The 24,346-nt window shown below is 39.6% G+C and overlaps 1 protein-coding gene across 1 annotated transcript in view; it reads right to left on the reverse strand.

The window, feature by feature from the left end:
• Positions 1-24,346, reverse strand: part of NWD2 (NACHT and WD repeat domain containing 2) — a 61,774-nt gene that overhangs the window by 18,747 nt on the left and 18,681 nt on the right. Inside the window, exons 2-3 of the mRNA XM_065699282.1 lie at positions 19,990-20,078; positions 10,795-10,911 (exon numbers count right to left, since the gene is read on the reverse strand). Of these exons, the coding sequence (XP_065555354.1) occupies positions 10,795-10,911; positions 19,990-20,078 (206 nt within the window). The remainder of the gene's footprint in view (positions 1-10,794; positions 10,912-19,989; positions 20,079-24,346) is intronic.

The raw sequence follows: 24,346 nt of genomic DNA on the forward strand, positions 1-24,346 counted from the left end.
GCTGCTGCAGACCTCTTAAATCTTCTTTCCACTTTTGATTCATTTCAGTATGGAAACTAGTAACTTCCTGGTGCTTTTGCCACTGCCTCAGATTGCCTGTCTATAAAATGAGGCTAATGATAGCTTGTAAAATCAGCATTTCTATTCTGAGTGCCAATATGCAAAGGAGCTTGTGTATTTATGTACAAGCAGGGATGGGACTGTTGCTTTATGTTATTTGTTCTATTGAGTTTTAAGGGAAAGATGTAACCATAGAGTGGTATCAAACATTTTAATTTGATTTTTCTCCATATCTAGGTGATAATAATAGTGTCCATACCCCAGTCCTTTGGTTGAAGGTTATGGGTTAAAAAGATTTAGTGTTAGAACTTCAGCTGACTGTACAAAACATAAAATAAGAAATACAATTTTTAATTGAAATTACTGAAGTGAATAGAAAACTGATGGCATAATAAAGACATTTCTGTGCTGAGAAAGAGATTATTTTTTTCCCCATCTGCCTGGATATGCATTTATATTCCTTGGCTTGAGAAATATTCCTGTGAGTTGTTTCAGAGTCATGCCCTAGATTCTCTCTTATTGCCCTAGAGGCACTGCAGAAGTACAGTGGGGGTGGGGCTATAGGTATTTCAGAAACTTGAAACAGGTATTGGTTTCAGTTCCATGAAAGACAAAAAACGGTTGTTGGACTACCTTGCAAGAAAACTGACTGGAATTGGGACTGGAAGGATGAGGTGCAATTGATGAAGTCTTTTTCTGTGAGAGATCTTTTTGACATAAGGTGTAAAAAGAAAATGATGGTGGAGTTACTTGATGCTTAACCCATCTTTGAGAAAATTAAAGACAGCAGCCAAATCCAGTTGTAAATGAACCAATTCCCTGAACTCTGAACTTCACCCACAGTGCAGTATTTCTAAAACTCAAAGTTTTTCCTTAGTGGTAGGGAGACATGAAATAATGATAAATCATTTCTCAGGACATAGTGGGTAGGAGCTAACAGTCATCATACAGAGTGAATGCACTTCCCTACAAGAAATTCATTGCCCACTTCCCTGATACACTTTGCTTCATTAGAACTCACTCCTTTCTCCTGGCTAGGAAAGTATCAAAGGTCTTCTTCATTCCACGTTCCTTCTCCTGTGTTCTACATGATTGTCAAGCACCAGTTTAATTCATTTTGTTGCCGTTTCCTTCACTGTTTGTCATTGCTAGGTCACTGATCTCCCTGAGCATGGGTGCAGGTGAGAAAATCAGTCAAAAAGAATAAAATTAGGAAAGAGGTCTGGGAATAAAGGTAGCCATAGTGTGTTCCTGTAACACTCTACAGACACCTGTGGCTACAGATGTGATCTGCTCACTCACTGATTCTCCTCTGAGCAAGTGTAGCATTCTCACTTTCCTTTATAGGCCAATATAGGCCAAAAGGCAATTTTTTAATATAAGGGACATTAGCTCTAGCAGATTGTAATGCCACCTCTCTACAGTGCCCAGAATTTAGCATATATCACAGAATGCAGAACAAGTAGCATAATGTAACATCTAATCTGCTTTGCAAGTACATGTGGAGTGGCCTATACAATGTATTTTGACTAGTTCCTGAATTTTGATGACTTTTATTTGTGATTTTTGAGTCCTTTTGTGGCAATTGTAACAAAATAATCTTTCCTCCAAGCCAGCTGGCATTGGTTTTAGGGCTTGTTATCTGAGACAGTTGGTGCTGGTACTTTCTGAAGGTACTATCAAACTAATCCTTCAAAGATGAAAAGAAATTATTAGATAATTCCTTGCACAAGAATAATATAGTTTTCCTTCCCCAACAATGCTAGCAAGATGATGGCCCAGTAAACTTAAGACTGATGCAGAAGTATCAGTCCCTTCTGTGTGTTCTTAAATGATTTGCATGCATTCCCTACTCGTCATGTGGTCGGAGAGGAAGAACCATTTTTTCAGTTTTTTAAATTGCTAGAAATTTGGAGGAGGCTAGAAAGGACAGTAGCGTAATTGCAGGATGAAATGAACTAATTCCTCTGACAAGAAACTAATAGTCTAAACTGTAATAGTTAAGGAGAGAAAGCAAAATATGGATCAGACCTTCGAAGAAGCTAAACTGATAGAAAATACTAAGACAGGCACTATGAGAATAAAGATTAAAGCTTTCCTTGGCTTTATAAATCACACCCCTTATGTACTGGACAAAGGTTTCATCGTATGAAGAACAGTATTAGAATCATAGAACCATAGAATAGTTAGGGATGGAAAGGACCTCAAGATCATCTAGTTCCAACCCCCCTGCCATAGGCTGGGATACTTCCCACTAAATCATCTCACCCAAGGCTACGTCCAACCTGGCCTTGAACACTGCCAGGGATGGAGCATTCACAACTTCCTTGGGCAACCCATTCCAGTGTCTCACCACCCTAACAGGAAAGAATTTCCTCCTTATATCCAATCTAAACTTCCCCTGTTTCAGTTTGAAACCAATTACCTCTTGTTCTATCACTACAGTTCCTAATAAGGAGTCCCTCCCCAGCATCCTTATAGGCCCCCTTCAGATACTGGAACGCTGCTATGAGGTCTCCAGTCAGCCTTCTCCTCTCCAGGCTGAACAGCCCCAACTTTCTCAGCCTGTCTTCATACGGGAGGTCCTTCAGTCCCCTGATCATCCTCGTGGCCCTCCTCTGGACTTGTTCCAACAGTTCCATGTCCTTTTTATGTTGAGGACACCAGAACTGCACGCAATACTCCAGGTGAGGTCTTACAAGAGCAGAGTAGAGGGGCAGGATCACCTCCTTCGACCTGCTGGTCATGCTCTTTTTGATGCAGCCCAGGATACGGTTGGCTTTCTGGGCTGCGAGCGCACGCTGCCAGCTCATGTTCATTTTCTCATCGATCAACACCCCCAAGTCCTTCTCTGCAGGGCCGCTCTGAATCTCTTCTCTGCCCAACTTGTAGCTGTGCCTGGGATTGCTCTGACCCAGGTGTAGGACCTTGCACTTGGCATGGCTAAACGTCATAAGGTTGACATCTGCCCAACTTACAAGCCTGTCAAGGTCCCTCTGGATGAGGTTCCTTCCCTCCATCAACCAAACCACACAGCTTGGTGTCATCGGCAAACTTGCTGAGGTGCACTCAATCCCACTGTCCATGTCAGCGATAAAGATGTTAAACAAGACTGGTCCCAACACCGATCCCTGAGGGACTCATTACTGGTCTCCAGCCGGACATCGAGCCGTTGACCACAACACTTTGCGTGCGGCCATCCAGCCAGTTCTTTATCCAGCGAGTGGTCCATCTATCAAATTGATGTCTCTCCAATTTAGAGACAAGGATGTCGTGTGGGACAGTGTTGAACGCTTTGAACAAGTCCAGGTAGATGACGTCAACTGCTCTACCCCTGTCCATCAGTTCTGTAGCCCCATCATAAAAGGCCACCAAATTGGTCAGGCTGGATTTCCCCTTAGTGAAGCCATGCTGGCTGTCACCAAGCACCTTGTTGTTTTTCCTGTGCCTTAGCATGCTGTCCAGGAGAATGTGCTCCAAGATTTTGCCAGGCACAGAGGTGAGAATGACTGGTCTGTAATTCCCTGGGTACTTGAAATACTCAGAGTGCCAACAATCTTTGCAGCCCATTCACATCACCAAATATTACAATGAGAATGTTAACCCTTATAGTTCATTTTATCTTAAATATAAATCAATCTTTCCATAAAGCCACCTTAAAAAAACTTTTATTTTTCAAGTCTCCCCAACATTATTTTTACGTTTATTATATAGATGAAAAAATATCACCCTTATAAATCCTCTTAGCTTCCACTTGCCATAGTTCTTCAACAATGGAATAGATCTAAATAAAACCTCACCTATAGTAGCTTTCTATTGGAATATCTTTGTGGGTTTTTCAGCACTTTTTAACTAAAAGGTAATCAGACTTAATGGTAAGCATACAAGCACTCAGCACTAAATACTGCCTGCAGGTAACAGGTTAAGTCATTAGCCAAATATTTAAAAATTCTGTAGTAAACCCCAGGAAAACAAATGAAATATTGCAAAGTAAAGAACATCAGGTCATGACACTTCTTTCTATAAAAGCACTGTCTTGCCTACGCCATGCAATGGCATGACTGAGAGGCAGTATATGCTCTGCAAAAGTATGTGGCCAGGCAATGAGCTATTTTTCCAGTCATGAGTAGCACTACTATTCTGAGTTCTTCTAAAATCTACCACTATGAAGAACACTGTAAAACTAGTTACTTTATGGGTAGGTGTTTGTTTACTCTATTTGAGAAAAGGGAAGTTACATACACTAGGTGCAAGTAACAGCATTAAGATCTGTCTCTGAACTTATCAACTGCCTGCTAAAAAATATTGTGAAGTATGCTGTTTCTTTACACAGAATTATCACTGCAAGGTTTAGGATTTCCCCCCCTCACTTCTGCAGAACAGCTGATGTTGGTTTTCTGATCTACTGTTTCATTTGTAGAGCAGACTATTATATCTAGCTGATTACAATATTACCTCAGAGGATAGTTTGGTAAAGCTCTTGAGGGTAAACAGAAAATAAATCTCATGCAGCCTATTTTTTCCCTTTATGCATTACATACAATGATGGAAATTTGAGTTCATGCTAATCTTGTTCTCATTAATATTACATTATTAAATGTAATACTTAACCTTCCTGGAAGGAAGCACCAAAAATTCTACTTATGTCAAGAAAAAACAGACACGGTGAATTAGCAGAAAATATGTAGACTTTTCCGACTGCAGGCTGAAAATGCAAGCTATTTTAAGACTACATCAAAACCCATGAAGTTTCTGTATTCCATGGAAAAGCTGCCTGATGATGCTATTTTCAATGGGATATGTTAAAAAAATGGATAAGCATTTTTAGACTAGATTTTAGATTTAGAGAAATTCACAGGAAAATAAATTCCCAGCCCTAAAGCAGATCAAAGAACTCACAATAGCTTAATCATATAATAATACCCCGTCCTTGATTCTACTCTGTGTACATTTGTTGTTCAGAGATAAACAACATGGAAAGGGATATACACCCTTTGTCTATTAGTCTGGAGGCTGTGAAAGACCAAGGCTTGCTGACAGGAAAGTTGCATACTATGTATCTTAATCACTTTATCTGTTTTGAAGGCCTTAAAAAAAATATACAAAGCTCTGCTTCGAGAAAAATCTTTCTTGTTGCCAAAGTCCATCTAAAACAGGATTAGTGTCTGCAGATTATACTTTACTTCAGATTCATGCCAACAAGGCTTATGGAGCCATTTCTGATATGCTTTATGACTCCAAACCCTCCTTTGTTAGATGGAGTTCTTGTTTGGATGGGTTTTGCATCAGGTGTGGAGTACAAAGAAAACTCATAATTCAATTATTTGTTTCTTGGAATAAACTTCACTGGGAGAGCTAGGCTGTTGTGCCATGTCTGTTTCCAGCTCTTTCTCCTCATTCATATAAAAACTATATATAGAGCTGCTTCCTGGAGGGAAATTAGGTTCTGAAATGTATCAAGCACTTGTAACTTCTGCTGAGTTCACAAAGAGCACAAGGTGCATAGCATTCCTCATAAGCTGGCTGTTTAAATATAGGCACATTTGACTGAGTTTAGCGTCCCTAACTTAAAATGTGTGGCAATTTTCCCAGAAGAGCAAAAGAAAATGTGACTCAGGTGTTCCAGAACCTCTATATATTTCATTTTCCTATTAGGGATAAACCCTAAAGTAACACCAGAACTGAAATGGGAGTTGAGGAGATTCAGTAGAGCTGGGGGGAATATAATTTGGAATTTTCTCTGAGACGGAATGTGCTCAGAATTAATTATCAACCATTTGTACTCAGCAAAGAGAACTAAGTAGTAGTGTACTTCATGGAATGAATAAAGCATGCATTGTACTGTAGGAACAAAAAGATCCAAAAATGTAAAAAAAACATTTCACTCTAATTTGCCATATTTCATCTTCAACTTCAGGGTGATTTAAGGACATGCCCAATATTGTAAACTGCCAATATTCTCTTAAAATCCTACTGGAATCCCGATTTCATACTGCTAGGTCTTTGTTAATGGCTCATTAATGCTGAAATTAACAACAAGCTGTCAACAATTAGAGGGACAATGTAAATTACAATGTAAATGTATTTTAAAATGATAAATATAAATTACACTAGCTGTTCAGAGTAGGTAGAAAATATCTTTACTGTTCTTTGAACCAGATGATCTGAATGATGGATGAAAAGAATCTTAGGTTTGTACAAACCCAGATATATTTAACTGAGCAAACCATTACAGGCGACAAACTAACATTTCATTTTACAATTTTTCAGAGCGTAGTGACACAAGAACTGCAGTTCAGGCAGAGACTGTGAGGTGCCACACAGATGGAGGAGAGCACCCACGTCTTGTAACTTCTTGTGTTTGAAGAGAAACACAGAGAAGCCTGGCAGTTCTTTTATCTTTACTAAGGCACAATCAGCAGCCAGTTAGTACTGGAGTATTAGTTAAGGAACCCTGATAAAAGGGCAATAAAATAACCACTGTAGACTAAAGACACCCTAAATAGGTCAAGGTCTTAATTGGTACCAAACACTGTAATTGGGTTCCTAAATTAGCAGCCTAACTCTCTAGCGTTTCCTTGCTGTTAATGGAAAAAGAGTCACCCAGAAGATGACTCAGATATTGTTGGAGGTACCTGTATCTTTCTGTTAGTTTTTAAAGATATTGAGACTAGGTCCACAGCAGATAAATCCTGTTCATAATCAGTTGTGGGATGATAATATAACCTTTATTGCCACTCTACCATCCTGTTTATATTTCCTTCTCTTATGAATTTACTAGGAAACACAAGTCAACAAAATGTAAAGGTTACAGTGATATACTGAATGTATTTTGTCTTTGGCATTGTTATGCAATGAAGAGTTTAAGCAGTTCACAGCTTAATAAATACACTGCATTTCAGTTTCCCCATGCAGATTCCAGAGACAACCAGTATGATTTCTGCATAAATTGTGATGGAAAGTATTTTTCCTGCAGAAGTAGTACTGTTCCCCTCATAAATAAATCATAAATTATTCTGTTGATCAAAAATAGCATGGTATGTTTTTACCTACAGTAAAGGCTATAAGTTTTTAAATGATCACATATAGTAGGCACTGATTTTACACAGCAAAAACCCAACCTAACCAAAAAAAAAGCAGCTCCCCTCTCCCTTAATTGGATCAAGTGTTGACAGAGCTCAGGCAGTAGCTAAGAGGGGGACTATACATTCCTAAAACAGTGTCAAAGGAAATTAATTACCCATTTTTTCAGAAGTGCTTCTTCCTTTGTGTTTATGAATATGTGTTCATTTGGATTTTGTTCTTTCGTATCTGAAGAAAAGCTTAGGACTTCCAATTTATTCACTGCACTAATTTAAGAACTCATTCTCATTTCTCTCCATCTGATATCACAATGCAGGCACAAAGTGCCATAAAGAAACACTTTCTAAAAATCAACCTGTATCTGCCAGTTAATTCTGAATAGTCCAATTTAATCCGAGATCTGTGTCTGAATTAAGAAAGCGGTAATTGAAAAGTTAAAAAAATGCCAGCTGAATGGAAGTGGCACATTTTATAGAACTTCCTCAAGAAATGGGAAGTTTCCCAAAGCCTGCTGTGCCAAAGTCAGTTTTTAATTATGTTACTATAAATTAAAACTGATTATGGGTGTTGGAATAGAATCATCTTCAATTTATGTTGTAAATGAAATAAACTCCATTGCCCTAAGGTACAACAGAGCAAAAAACAAATGTACATGAAGAGATTTCTGTAGTTTTGCTGGTATAGTCATTGGGAGAGGTATCACTCTGACCCATATTTGGAAAACCTGGAATATTGGAGACATTGGTTTACTGCAACCTCTTTGTTAGCTATTTTGGTCTGTTTCAAATTTATGATTTCCTTAGTAACAGTATCAGCCAGGCAATTCTTAACAGCTTCAAAATTCTGAGCTGCTAAAATATGCATAAACATATGCATAAACACAAAGAGGTTTCCTTCACTTCTTCACAGAGATTTTAAGAACATCCACGTCTAAGGACAGTAGGTGTTGCTCCAGGAAAAATGTCATGCCCTTCTATTCCAACTCTGAATTTTCATCAAAGGGAAGATATAAAGAAGAAAAATAAACCCAGAAAACTAAATTTAGTCACATCAGATGGAAGCTACCCAAACCCTCTAAAGATCTGGGCCAGTGTGTGCTTGTGAAAAACAGTGCCATGATGACATCAAACCCATCTCAGACTCAGCACTCCAAGCTCTCAGCTCTTTATGGTCAAGTGCTGAGAACGGCCTTCATTCCCCAGGACTCTGAAGCTAAACAACAGAGTAAGGCAAACTGGTGAATGAAACAGCTAGTGAGATGGTTGTAAGGGTGTGATAAAAACATGGAACAACACATGCTGCAGCTTGCTCTTTATCTAATCTTTGGCATGGAGGGAAGTGATCTCCAGCCTTCACAGCAGGCAGTCTTTTGTATACCTTCTATCCGCATGGGATTCTGTGGTTTCAGTTCCCTCCATCTTTAAAATTCTTCTTTTTAAAAAGATCTTTTTCAGAATTCTTCTCTGCCTTATATGGCAACTCTAAGAATTAGAGTTCACTTAGCTACTTTCAAGTATACAGGAGAAATCTACCTTTTCTAAATTATTTTTTTTTAGCAAATATAGAAAATAAAATCTAGAAGAGCAAAGGCATGGTCTTAAAATTGTTTTCCATTGAATTAAGTTGTCAAAGGAGAGTGGCAGATATCCTTTGATGTCTAAACTACAAGCATTTCCAGTACCCTTCCAGTCTCAGTAAACAAGTGACCATGGAGAGGACAATCAGTAGTATACCAGCAGTAAACAGAAGCAATGTATTTTTTTTACTTTCAGACTTTATTACAAGAAAACTTGTAATAAAGACATGTAATATTAAAATGCTTGTAATTTAGTAAATCTTATACTAACAGTTAGTATAATAATTGACAAAACTAGTGAAGTAGGATTAGGTATGTTTACTTGAAAATATTCAGCTTGATGGACAGATACTGAATGAGTCTGTCTTGCTCTGTATGCTCTGGTATGTCTACAGCACTACAATGAAACTGGAACTGTATTTATCTAATGTTTTATTTTTTTCTCTGCAAGCACTTTGTCTTAAAATAATGTTGGTTATTTCCCTAAACACAAGTGAAGAGTTTTACAGAGGTTAATTTAACTTGAGATTTATCCTAATATCTTTACTCTCCTACAACTATGCATAGAAAAATAATTGTTGTATATCCCCCATTTATTTCTCACAAAGACGGAGCCTCAAGGCAGCTCATAAGGAATTAAATATGTTTTGGAATAATGTAAATATACTTTCAGAGAAGTATCCTTGATCATAGCAAATCCTACTCATTGTGGCCGTTTTTGTACTTTCACTGAAGTCCCCCTTGCACACAGAACTTCTCATACACAAAATAAACCCACATTCTTCCCAAATCATCTTCTCTTTAGTTTTGATGCATTAATAGATACTGTAAATATGCAGTATATACCACTGACTAGTGAAACTCGATAGAGAGATTCTCTACCTAGATCAGCCCAGTAAGTTAAAGAACAGCCTTACCCTTCACAGATAAAACAGGTATGCTACTCTTTAAGCAGCTGGGAAAATGCATTTATCAAAACACATATATATTTGGTCTGTGCAGTGAAAACTAACACAGCATACCATGCGCTGATCTGGTCTTTAAGTATTTTTCAAGTTAACTGTGCTCACATTAAAACATGGTATATTTCTTTCTAAGCACAGAAGAAAGAGTAAAAAAATGCACTACTCCGAATTGTGTATATAATACAAAATCAGTGACAGCAATATCTGTTGTATGTGATTAACTGGAAGGGGGGAAAGCATACTGGCATACACTGGCAGGACACTGCCTACTCCCAGTGCCTTTCAACTACTAGAACCCTACACAATGTTTGGCATGACTTCATAAATTCATGCTGCTTCAGCTGTAAAAGCTGTAAGGGACAGCTGAAGACTGTTGAGCTTGATGAAAACCAACAGGATCATCTACAGAAAAAGATCTCTCTTACACTGAAATATATATATATATAAAGCTTTCTAAACCACTGATGTGAAGTGGTTCAGTCTCTCCTTTGGGTCCAATAGGAACAGCCAGTAAAAATTTATCTTTTTTGCCAGCTTTACTGACTACTGAAGAATCCTAAAAGCAACTGTTCTGGCAACAGTAAAGAGAAGACAGAGTAAAAAAAAAAAAGTCTTAGAGCCTCCTCAGGTTGTCACTGACCTCCAGTCTATTCACACTCTAATACCAGGCATTTTACCCTGGGTTTATGACACAAAACAGCAAAATGCAGGTCACAGCAGATAGTTCTTTGCTGCTGCTGTGCTTTTGTAAGCACGTCCTTCTAGGCCAGCATGTGTGAGAAGTGCCAAGAATTAACTAACAGTGGCCTCCTTAAACAAGTAGTCCATGCTTCCCTTGTTCTAGTATTACAGTCATACCTTGTGGTTTCTAAACCCACCTTACTATGGGGACTGATCATGAATGATCCTTCTTTCTTCTCCATTAACACTGAGTAATCACTGTTAATCTGCTGTATAGGGAAACATCTGGATGCAGTATAACTAATGCACAGTGAGGAATATAAAATATTTTAGAAAGAAGAAAAGAACACATTTGTTACTGAATCATGCATGCTAGGATAGGTGACATTGTATTTTTGTTGTAAAGTAAAACATTATTTTTATACCCACAACAAAACATGGACCTGCAGAACTTTTCAAGCAATCTTCTAACAGCTTCATACGACTCTTCTGTAGCTCAGGACTGTCCCATTCATCTGCTTCAACTCCCCAGTATAGGTCTATGACCTGGAAAACAGTATGCAACATTGTTACTTTATCATATGCCCTTTGTACCTATTGAAAATTAACTTTGCCAACATTTTGTGTACTGCTAAGCACTGTTCTGCAGTGCAGTAAAAGGCAATGAGGTCTATAACCAGTCTTTACACAGACTGACAGGGTTTCCTTAGGTGAATGACAATTCAAGCCTCTTATTTTCCCTCCCAGGTAGTCCTTCCTGGGACAGTCTCTCATTTTATATTAATATTTCTTTGCAGACATTAGCATGACAAGATCTTGATTTGATGAAGGCTTTACTTGCTACTAAATTGCATATAATGGATAGGTAAGAATAATGACAAAAGCATTGATAAAATCCTGGCTCCATGGAAATGAACAGAAGTTTTGCTGTGGATCACAGTCAAGACCATGACTTGACATCTTGTGTCACTTGTATCCACAGGATATAAACTCATCCTGTGCGCATGGCTCAAAAGAAATAATATGTGCAACTCTGTACTATCGTACTTCTTTTGTTAGCTGGTCTTTGTTACTTTAGAAGCAGAGATTGTATAGATATGCAATGGCAGACAGCTTGCTGCTCAGCTTTGCATCTGTAGCTACAGACTCGGTTTTGTGATGGTAATTAGCTGCAAACAAACTGGAAGAAACTGGACTGCGGATGTTAAACTTATTTGAAGAAATTAATCAATGAAGTGTGATTTCACTACACATTTTAACTAAGAGGCTGAATTCTTACTGTGGAAAATTAAGTTTAAAAGAGTAGAAATCATATGTATACATTTCTTTTGGAATAAAACAGGCTACATGCTACTACTCTCTCATTTAAGCTACTATTGATTGTTAACATCTTCTATGTAACTTGAACAAAAAAGAAAGTACAAATGGATAGTTAAAAAAAATAATGTGACAGGAATATATTACAATATTGTTATTTGTAATATAATTTGTTCAATTTGTATAATAATTTGTATAATTTATTGTAATATTATTTGTCCAGTGGAAGCACTCTGCTGTTTCCCTGAGAAACAGAATCAGCCTGAAGACCTAATATAACAACTAATAATGGGTTGATGTAAAAGTAAAATTCACGGGTTTGTATACAGCTGGATAATCTCCTTGGAAAATAATTCATAACAATAAATGCCAAGGTTTTAGACCTAATCCTAGAAGTATTAATGCCCATGTTTAATATCACTACCAACAGTCTCACTGGTATTTCTGCCAGAAAAGTTTGGGATGGTTGTCAGTGTTTGCTGCACACTGTTGCCAGACTCGAGAGATAATGTACAGTCTTGACTGATGATGAGTGAAACAGCCCAATGTACAGAATGCATTGTAGCTTACACTGCCAAAAAATGTACTTAATATCTTTATTTTTCACAGGAACTCTTCTTCCAAAATTTTGCTGGAACAAGCAGCTTCTGTTTAACAAAACTGCATCTCAAACAGCCTTATTTCCCTCATTTGTACTGTCCTTTTCCTTCAGTCTGATTAGGAAAAAAGTGTTCTGTCTTCCTCCCTCCCTTCTGTTATTTATCACTATGACTTCATTACTGAACTTCACATTGCATTCAGCTGTCTGATTACTTGAATGATGTATGATAAAGCTTAAGCATTCTAGTTATAAAATTAAAGCATCTTAGCATACAGTTAAAAATATCTGAATTACTGATTGAATGAATTTATTGTGCAGCTCAAGTTCATCTGAAACATAAAAGCAATTTCTATTTTAATTAAATGTTCAAAAATCATGTTAATTCTGTAAATGTGAAGAGGAAATTCCATGGAATAGCAGATATTGTAGTGGCTAGGCAGCTGCTTTTTGTGTGGTATAACGTTAGAGGTGCCACAGAAACATGGTGGGATGGCTCCTATGACTGGAGTGTTGGAATGGAAGGTTACAGGCTCTTTAGAGAGGCACTGCAGATGGGGAGGGGGAGTTGCTATTTATGTTAGGGACAGCCTGAAGAGTATGGAACTCTGTCTGGGGACAGGTGAGCAGTCAACAGAGAGTTTGTGGGTCAGGGTTAAAGGGAGAACAGCTATGGGGGACATTACTGTGGGGATCTGTTACAGACTGCCTGATCAAGAGGACTCAGTGGATGAAGCAGTCTACAGACAGACAGGAACAGCCTCACACTCGCAGGCTCTTTTCCTCATGAGGGACTTCAACCACCCTGACATCTGCTGGAACGGCAGTACTGCCCGGCACAAGCAATCCAGGAGGTTGCTTGATTGTGTGGAAGACAACTTCCTTCTGCAAGTTATAGAGGAGCCAACAAGGAGAGGTGCCATGCTTGACCTCGTGCGCACCAACAGGGAAGGGCTGGCTGGAAATGTGGCGCTCCAGGGCAGCCTTGGTTGTAGCGATCATGAGATGGTCGAGTTTGAGATCCTCAGGACAGTGAGAAGAGTGTGCAGCAAGCTCACTGCTCTGGACTTCAAAAGAGCAGACCTCTTCAGGAACCTGCTTAGTAACGTTCCATGGGACATAGCCTTAGAGGGCAGCGGGGCTGAAGAATATTGGCTGATATTCAAGGATCACCTACTACAAGCTCAGGAGTGTTGCACCCACGGGTGCTGAGGGAGCTGGCGGAGGTCATTGCTAGGCCACTTCACATCATCTTTGGTAAGTCGTGGGAAATGGGCGAGGTGCCTGAGGATTGGCGGATGGCAAAGGTCACACCAATCTATAAGAAGGGCAAGAAGGAGGACCCGGGTAATTATAGACCGGTCAGCCTTACCTCCATCCCTGGAAAGATGATGGAACAACTTATTCTTGACTCCATCACTAGGCATATCAAGGATGAGGGGGTCATTAAGAACAGCCAACATGGTTTTATGAGGGGGAAGTCATGTATGACCAACCTTATAGCCTTCTATGAGGAAGTGACTAGGTGGAGGGATGATGGTAGAGCGGTAGATGTAGTTTTTCTTGATTTCAGTAAGGCATTTGATACTGTCTCCCACAGCATCCTCATAGATAAGCTAAGGAAGAGTGGGCTTGACGATCAAGTAGTGAGGTGGATCGAGAACTGGTTGAAAGGAAGAAGGCAGAGAGTTGTGGTCAATGGCGCAGAATCTAGCTGGAGGTCTGTGACTAGTGGAGTTCCTCAGGGGTCGGTGCTGGGACCGGTGCTGTTTAATATTTTCATCAATGACCTGGATGAGGGAACTGAGTGCACCCTCAGCAAGTTTGCTGATGACACAAAACTGGGAGGAGTGGCTGACACACCAGAGGACTGTGCTGCCATTCAGCGAGACCTGGACAGGCTGGAGAGTTGGGCGGGGAGAAACTGGATGAAATTTAACAAGGGCAAGTGTAGAGTCTTGCATCTGGGGAAGAACAACCCCATGTACCAGTACAGGTTGGGGGGTGACCTGCTGGAAAGTAGTGAAGGGGAAAGGGACCTGGGGGTCCTGGTGGATAGGAGGATGACCATGAGCCAGCAATGTGCTCTTGTGGCCAAGAAGGCAAATGGCATCTTAGGGTGCATTAGAAAGGGAGTGGTTAGTAGGTCAAGAGAGGTTCTCCTCCCCCTCTACTCAGCCTTGGTGAGGCCGCATCTGGAATATTGTGTCCAGTTCTGGGCCCCTCTGTTCAAGAAGGACAGGGAATTGCTTGAAGGAGTCCAGCGCAGAGCCACAAAGATGATTAAGGGAGTGGAACATCTCCCTTATGAGGAGAGGCTGAGGGAGCTGGGTCTCTTTAGCTTGCAAAAGAGGAGACTGAGGGGTGACCTCATCAATGTTTACAAATATGTGAAGGGTAGGTGTCAGGATGATGGAGCTAGGCTTTTTTCAGTGATATCCAGTGATAGGACAAGGGGCAATGGGTGTAAACTGGAGCATAGGAAGTTCCACGTTAACATCAGGAAGAACTTCTTTACTGTAAGAGTGACAGAGCACTGGAACAGGCTGCCCAGGGGGGTTGTGGAGTCTCCTACACTGGAGATATTCAAGGCCCGCCTGGACAAGTTCCTGTGTGATGTACTGTAGGTTACCCTGCTCTTGCAGGGGGGTTGGACTAGATGATCTTTTTAGGTCCCTTCCAATCCTTGGGATTCTGTGATTCTGTGATTCTGTGTTGTGTGCCACCTAGAAGGAAGTGCAGCAGGAGGGCCAGGAGACCTCCTTGCATGGATGAGGAGCTGCTGAGGTAACTTAGAGGGAAAAACGAGGCTTATAAAAGGTGGAAGAAAGGTCATGCAGCCTGGAAAGAACACAGGGATGTTGTCCAGGAATCTAGGGACCAAGTTAGGAAAGCTTGACCAGTCTTGTTCAACATCTTTGTCGGTGACATGGACAGTGGGAGTGCGCCCTCAGCAAGTTTGACGATGACACCAAGCTGTGTGGTTCGGTTGATACGCTGGAGGGAAGGGATGCCATCCAGAGGGACCTTGACAGGCTTGTAAATTGGGCAGATGTCAACCTTATGAAGTTTAACTGTGACGAGTGCAAGGTCCTACACCTGGGTCGGAGCAATCCCAGGCACATCTACAGGCTGGGCAGAGAAGAGATTCAGAGCAGCCCTGCAGAGAAGGACTTGGGGGTGTTGATCGATGAGAAAATGAACATGAGCTGGCAGTGTGCGCTCGCAGCCCAGAAAGCCAACCGTATCCTGGGCTGCATCAAAAGGAGCGTGACCAGCAGGTCGAAGGAGGTGATCCTGCCCCTCTACTCTGCTCTTGTGAGACCTCACCTGGAGTATTGTTTGCAGTTCTGGTGTCCTCAACATAAAAAGGACATGGAACTGCTGGAACAAGTCCAGAGGAGGGCCACGAGGATGATCAGGGGACTGGAGCACCTCCCGTATGAAGACAGGCTGAGAAAGTTGGTGCTGTTCAGCCTGGAGAAGAGAAGGCTGATTGGAGACCTCATAGCAGCCTTCCAGTACCTGAAGGGGGCCTATAGGGATGCTGGGGAGGGACTCTTCATCAGGGACTGTAGTGACAGGACAAGGGGTAACAGGTTAAAACTGAAACAGGAGAAGTTTAGATTGGATATAAGGAGGAAGTTCTTTCCTGTTAGGGTGGTGAGGCACTGGAATGGGTTGCCCAGGGAGGTTGTGAATGCTCCATCCCTGGCAGTGTTCAAGGCCAGGTTGGACGTAGCCTTGGGTGAGATGGTTTAGTGTGAGGCGTCCCTGCCCATGGCAGGGGGTTTGGAACTATGATTCTATCTTAAGGTCCTTTCCAACCCTAACTATTCTATGATTCTATTATAGATAATTTTTATCGGGTAACACGATTTTGGCACATAGTATCTTAACTTGTTATAATTTGGTCCTGCAAGAGAAGGTATTTTAGCAATCAAACCTTTGAAGATACAAAGAATTCCAAAATGAGGGGTTAGTGTTTATTCTTTATGTTAACTGAATAAATTGGATTTACAAAGTTTAAGGCATGGAAGAATAGGACAACTGTATCTGACATTGAAGTATGTTTCTACTCGGAAAAACCGTGTAACAAACACCCACTGTAATTTTCAGTAGGGCTCCCAAAGTGAGATGACAATCAGTGCTTGGTGCAAGAGCTACTTACACAGAGCGGACTGACACTAGTCTAGCTCAGTTCCACACCAGTCACCTAGGAGGGACTTTTTGTTCAAAACTGAGTGTTTCCTTTCACTAATTTTAGCTTTTGTCCTGCCAATCTTACAGTTTCACAGATTCTTCTATGGAAATGAAATAACTTTATCACTTCCAAGTCCTTAAGAAAACCCACTAAAAAATTTCATTCATGCAAAATTCCACTTTCCTTCTAGTGTATATCACATGGTGAAAATTACTTGAAACAGTTCATTGTTCCCAAGAAGAGTATGCTGCTAATTAACTATGGTTAGTTATACTCCAAAATTTTCCATTAAAACTACTATTGTTAGCCTATCTGTCCTCGGCTAAAAAATTACGGTATGTCAAGTACAAAATACCATGTACTCTGGAAGTCTTTTTCTCAGCTTTCTTGCTTTCAGTCTTCACCAATACCTGTTATTTGGAAACATTTTCTGATTCAATGGAAAAGAAAGTCCATCAAGCAAACAAATGGGCTGCATCAAAAGGAGCATAACCATAAGGCTGAAGGAGGTGATCTTGCCTCTCTGCTCTGCTCTTGCGAGATCCCACCTGGAGTACTTCGTGCTCTTCTGGTGTCCTCAATATAAGAAGGACATGGAGCTGTTGGAGCAAGTCCAGAGGAGGGCCACAAGAATGCTAAGAGGGCTGGAGCACCTCCCATGCAAAGACAAGACTGAGAAAACTGAGGCTGTTCAGCCTGGAGAAGAAAAGGCTGCGTGGAGACCTCATAGCAGCCTTCCATTATCTGAAGAGGGCTTACAGGGATGATGGAGAGGGACTCTTCATTAGGGACCGTAGTGACAGGACAAGGGGTAATGAGTTTAAGCTTAAACAGGGGAAGTTCAGGTTAGATATAAGGGAGAAAATTACTGTGAGGGTGGTGAGGCACTGGAATGGGTTGCCCAAAGTGGTAAATGCTCCATCCCTGGCAGTGTTCAAGGCTACGCTGGACGACATGATCTAGGATGAGGCGTCCCTGCCCATGGCAGGGGGATTGGAACTAGATGATTTAAGGTCCTTTCCAACCCTAACCATTCTGTGATTCTATATTCAGTTCTGCTTCCACACATGTGGTGATTATGTTCCCTAACAGCTCCCACCAACTTGATCTCATGCTTTGCAAGAACTGAAACACTTACTGGTGCAGCCAGATGACTTAGTGGAAGACAGAGCAATGAATGGACTCAAACACATGTTATTTGGGTCATGATCTATCAGGAAGAGGGCATCTTCAGGACACCCTATGCTACAGTGCATTTGTGGTAGTCACACGCAAGGCAGTTCTTGTTTGGTCAGTAAAATTTACATATGAGGATGAAGTTATGTGTTCTGCTCTGTATAGGGAAATATAAACTTATCCTTGTATCAGAAAGGCACATAATACTTTCTTCTCATCACTGCAGTAAGATCAATACTCTTCGTTTCTATATGCTAGCCTAAGAAACTCGGTGTATCAGGAATGGAAAAATAAAAAAAATGTTTTGATAAACTCTACCTCAGAGCCTCCTCCAAAATGCTTTACAACTTTCCCCTGGTGATCTTTTGTACGAGCTTTTTTACTTTGTTTCCACAGAAATGTGATAGCTTCCTAGCTGTTTTCAGAAATGTGTCAGTGGAGCTGTCTCTCAGACCTCGTATCACATAAGGATGCTCTTGGTGTTGAAACTATATAAAAAAATAATTTGCTTCCATGAGTATCAACCAGAGTAAACTTAATTATTCCTCCCCCAGAGGCTACATTACAATCCATTTCAAGAAAGATGTTTTCTCTCACAAAGAATTCAGCAGTGGATCACTTGGAAGAGATATTTCCCTCCTGTCACTGAAATGTCTCCTCAAACATGACTGAGAAATAAAGAGTTTATATTTTCTCTTAATATCATATGGTAGCAACAGGAGAAAAACACTTTATTATTTAAATATCTTTTGCTATTCCTTTCATCTGCCACTGCAGCTGGGACTTCCCAATCAGCTGATGAGCCAGGACCTTCAGCTGAAATTCTTTTATAACCATAATCAAAAATCACTCTGGAATTTGCCACCATGCAGATTCAGCAACTCCACTGTGACTCAGGGAATTAAAACCAAATATCATCATTTAAGAACTTGTTATTTTGATTAAAAACCAGCTGCATGTGTACCAAGAATAATACACTGGGAGGAACAGGATGTTGCATAAAAGGCATTCGCTGTTTCCAAATAAGCTTTGGAGAGCTGAGTTTTTGGGGTCACTAAGACAGGAGGGTAATACTAGTATGTGAGGAAGGCTTGAGGATGTAGAACCAGAATTTAAAAAAAAACAAAAAAAAAAAAAAACCACCAACCAAAACCCAAAACCATTTTTACACCATAGCACGCTGTATGTATTTCTCTTTGCAGAGAGCCAGTTCCAGGCCTGCTGACATATATGGGACTTTACTTGCTGACTTTACAGGACTGTGAATGTGTATATAGCTGACTTAAAAGCACCAGTGATTTTAACTGTGATGCCAAACTCACATGTTTTAAGTTAAATTCAACTTATAATGCAATTTATTACCAACTAGCTCTTACTAAAGATGTGGATGGGTATATGTCTTCCATAATACAAAGGAAAATACGAACTGAATGCAGCAATGGGAATTTTACAATTGGCATTAAAGTGAACAAATTCCATAGTATACAATCACAATAGAAATGTTCCATATTCAATTCATTTTGGTAATCAGTTTCAATATTCAACTGGTTAAATTATTTTCCACATTACATTGGAAAACAAACCCACAGGTAGAGTACATATAACAATTATGTTAGTATATAGATGGTGCTACTTCAATGTTAACTACACAAAATTAAAAATAGGTTGCTTTAACTTAAGTATGGTTTCATAGAATCATGGAATCATAGAATCATAGAATAGTCAGGGTTGGAAAGGACCTTAAGAGAACCTAGTTCCAACCCCCCTGTTATGGGCAGGGATGCTTCACCCTAGACCAGGTTGCTCAAGGCCTCATCGATCCTGGCCTTGAACACTGCCAAGAATGGGGCAACCACAACTTCTTGGGGCAACCTGTTCCAGTGTCTCACCATCCTCACAGTAAAGAACTTCTTCCTTATATCTAACCTAAAACTCCCCTGTTTAAGTTTGAACCTATTGTCAGATCACTACAGTCCCTGAAATATTTAGAAGTATAACTAGGTAATTCAGATGTAACATTATTTCTTCTTAAATACTTTGAATATATACAATAGAGTTGGTTTCATTAAGTTTCTAAAGTGAAAGATGTCAGTTTGTTGCCATATTGCTTATAACATCAGTATGATCTCGCATTGTAAAACTGTGGTTTTCATCTATTTACCTCAAATCTGCCTGTAAAATAATTTAAATACATCAACTCAGTACAATTAAAGTGGAATACATTTGTTACAATTTTCTATTTTACCAGTTACACCTAAAAATGTTATCTCTTCTAGACAGGGTTAATTTCAAGAAAAATAATGCAAGATTAAACACAACAAAAACCTACCTGAAATTCCAATCCATAGTTTTCCCTGCAGAATTCTCTCAGCTTAGGATACACATGTTCTCTTAGGGCACTTCTTTCTGCCATTGTATCTGTGTTGGCGAAAGAGGTGTTATTAACAATATTTATATAAACTTGGGTTCTTTTATTCAGAAATACAGATTTATCACATAAAAAAAGAGCCCTTAACATGCACCCGTCTCCCCCCTGCCCCATGATCAAGCACTGGCATTTGATCCCCAAACAGTATGCTGTGCAACATTAGGCTTCATATACATCTTAATATTGCAGCATATTTCAATACACTCTGGCTGAACTAATTTTGTAATTCAGCAGACAGAATTTCTTTATCAGTTTGACTTCTATTTAACTTTCAAGAAGCTGAATTTTATGAATTAGAGACATCACGGGACAAGGAGATATACCAAAGATGAATGGGATCTCTGTACTTCAGGAATAAATCAATAACATGAATTAAGAACATTGTGTCAAACACTATCACTTTCTTCATCATCTTTAATCTGATACTATCTTAAACAAAAGATAGCTGTTAATAGCATTTTTTATGGTAAATTTTGGTCCAGGTGATTTCTGCTATCATATTAAATGCACATTTCTGACATCATATATTCTTATCATACAAAAATGATGTATGTTTTGATAACAAAGTACAAAATGGCAATGACACCAAAATGGTTAAGTTCTGTCTGTCCAAAGTAATCCAGACATGTTTATATAAAAGATATCACATACTGTCAAATGTGAAGTAAATTTGGTTAGTAATGAAATCTTGCATAGATGAGAAATTATATTGTCTTTCCCAGTAAGACTAAGATACGTGATGGATTTTACTTAGTCTAGATTATGACCAGTGTCAACTGAGTTCAGACACAGAGGGATGAGGGATGACACCGTTGCTAAGTTATTTTTGAAAATAGAACACAACTGTTGTAGAACAGTAGATCTGAGCATCATGTGATAAAACATAAAAGTGTTAACTTATGAATCATGGAGAACATCTACTGCAGTTAAAGCAATATTTGTATCACTGTGCTAAAACAAAGCATAGGTTAAAACTGATTTAACAATCCCCATGTTGTTGTATACTAGATATATGTATGCAAATCTAACGTTTTGTGTATCAGAGCCATAGTGTATCAGCGTTTTGTGTATCAGTGCTGACAGATTTAAGTCAGAGATCTGTTCATAGAATTACAGTCACAGATTTGTGTATTTTATTTTGGCAATTCTAGGAGAGTTTGAACTCCATAATTTAATTAATTACACCAGATTCGTAATACTCTTCTTAATATTTAAACATACCTTTGAAACTTTACACAAATGTGTGCTATAATTACCGCTTATGTTTATAAATAGAAAGCAATCCAGAGCACCTCCACAGAATTACTTCTTGTGAAATCTTCATCAAGGTAAAAAGGCTATACCACAAAGGCTTAAAAGTACAGGCATGAGCTTAATTGAGTATATATGAATTACCACAGTTCTTCCTTCATAAACTTTTGATGGGGAAAAAAGTCAAGGCATAGTAGTTTCCTAAGTGCAACGATATTATGTGTTTATGATTTAATATTTTAAAACATATTAACTATGCTAATGTGTTCTGAAAACAACAGCACAAAAGCATGAGGTCCTTGCTCCATCACAAGCTTTCTATTGACTGTGAGCACACCACTCAAGGCGAGATCCTAAATGTGAAGTGCACAGCTTTTATATACCCAATTTGAAGACTGCAAATAAGACAGACCCTGCCCTGGGCTACATTCAGAAGAGTGTGGCCTCACTCTCTTTCTCCTCACCTCTCAGGAAGTTACTACCTTCCTCTCCCTAGCACTGAGGAGGCTGCATTAGGAGTGCTGTACCCCACTCTGGCACCCCAAATCAGGAGGATGGGGAGGAAACTGGAGAAGCTACTAAGACAATCAGGGGACAAGAGCACATGGCCTACAAGAGATTGAGGAATCTGAGCTTGTTTAGCTGTGTGAAGAACAGAAACGGGACCAAGTCACAGCCTGCAAACACTTGTAAGGCACTTACAGAGATAATAGAGTCAAGCTCTTTGAGGTAGTAACAAACAGTGCAGCAAAGGTAATGACAATGTACTACAGCTTGGGAAGTTGTGGCTGGGCCTAGGAGAGGCTCCTCTGACCTTGGAGCTATTTAAGACTCAATTAGACAAGTTCACAGTTGCCCAAGTTACTCCTGGCAGCACTAATACTCCCTCTCACTTAGAGGACATTAGCCTAGATGACCTCCTAAGCCTCCTTGCAACCAGCAGTGACCCTGTCTCTGATAAGAACCTGTAGGTTTGGCTTACTCATCCAGGCTCCTCATACAATGCCTGGAAAGACTTTTGCTCCTGTGTTGGGCCAGTAGGAGCAAAACTGTAGAGTAAAATAGCTGGTGCCAAGGACCCAATGTCCATGCCATATGTATTTAAGGGATTTTACTTTGGATTAGGCTCAACCCCGTCAAAGATTTGGAGTGCATTAGGTGAGATCATAGAATCACAGAATCATAAAATAGTTTGAATTGGAAGAGACCTTCAGTCATCTAGTCCAACCCCATGCAAGCAAGCAGGGACACTTTAAACTAGACCAGGTTGCCCAAAACCACATCCAGCCTGGCCTTGAATGTCTCTATGGATGGCGCATCCATCACCTCTCTTGGCAACCTGTTCCAGTACTTTACCACCTGGAGTTATCTTCCTGTTTTTCTTCCAAAAGGAGCCCTGTACATGTACACCATGACCGCTCTATGATTTGAGTCAAACTGTATTAGATAGTGACAATCAAGAGATTCACCTCAGAAGTGTGCTCCAGATCTGAATGAATACAGACATATCCTACAAATATTTAGGTATGGAGCACAAAAACAGAGCTCCCAGCCTAGAGCTGCATGAGTTAGTATGTAAGGGATGGATGAGTTGCTCTCTTCTTAGGATCCACAGTCATTAATTTTCTCTTAGACTTTAGTGCCTAAATCAAGCTTTTCTTGTAGAATGTAGTACACAGCTAGCAAGACTAATTAGCCAGAGTGTTGTACTGTGCTGACGCAGCAGTATTATTCTGGCTCCAAAGCAACTTTTTTCTTTGCTAGCTTGGATTCACTTTCTGCATAGTGTTGCTGTACCTTTAGATGAAAGCTACCTGCATACTTTGCTTCATTTGAAATACTTCGCCTTTTTTTTTACACCTTCAGAGTAACTGACATCCTTAGATCAATCTATATATTCTGCATTTTTTGCTTTAATACAGGTTAATTTTGGCATGAAAGTATGAAAACACAACGCATCCTACCTTCACAACTGAGTAGAATAAACTCTGTTGAAAACCAACTTACTACTGAGTTACTGAACTAAACCTAAACTAAAAATTTAGAAAAAATTGAAGTTAGTCACGACTATAGCTTTGTTATTAAGGAAGCAATCATTCACATATACTGTTAGTAGTTACTTAAATGATCAATGTGACAGCGGACAGAACAGTCTTATGAGGGAATTATACAGGCTAAGTTGCAGAAAAGAAAAAAAAAGAATATTGGAAAAGGGCATAAGAGTAAACACAATTAAATTATAAACGGGAAATATATTTTCTGAGGTATACAATAGATATTCTGCTTCTTTCCATTTACGCCCACAGGATTTAAACTGCAGACCCCCACTGGCTCTAGTTTTAGAACACTGTTCTGCTCCCTGCAGCATAACTTGTAGAGTCCTGTTCGGAAAATTAAACAACACACTGCAAGAGTAGTGCTACATTCCTAATAGCTTATAAATGAAACAGATAAAACATTCCTTGAACTACAGCTGTGTTCTGGATAAGAAACTCGGCATACCTATCCTGTGCTTTTATTCCTACCTCCAAAGTTAATGGAATATTCTTACCTAATTGGAATTTGAGTCTGGTGCTTGTATTAATGAATTTTAAGAATTCCCGTATTTGTAACAAGTTATGAAACTTTAAGGAAACAGAAGTACATGTAGTTAAGAATAACTACAGTAATTAGTATGGATGGCAGATAAGCTGGTTTAATTAAATAAATTTAACCTGATTTACAGTGACAGCAAATCTGTGAAGCTGGCAGATCCTAACAACAACTGTGTCACACAGGCAAACTCGACCTTCCAGGCTGCTGCTGCTGCAGATGAATGGATTAACTAAATGACATTCTTCTAGCAGACAAAATGAGAGAGTAGCCATGAGATGAGCTTCATACAACTCCTTAATTCTGATACTCTGAAATCCAGATGACAGTCTACAATGAACTGTGAGAACGAAACTACACCTGTAAAAACATTAAGACAAAAAAACCCCACAAACCCAACCATAAATATGTGTCC

This window comes from Lathamus discolor, chromosome 1, assembly GCF_037157495.1.
Source record: "Lathamus discolor isolate bLatDis1 chromosome 1, bLatDis1.hap1, whole genome shotgun sequence".
Taxonomy (NCBI): Eukaryota; Metazoa; Chordata; class Aves; order Psittaciformes; family Psittacidae; genus Lathamus; species Lathamus discolor.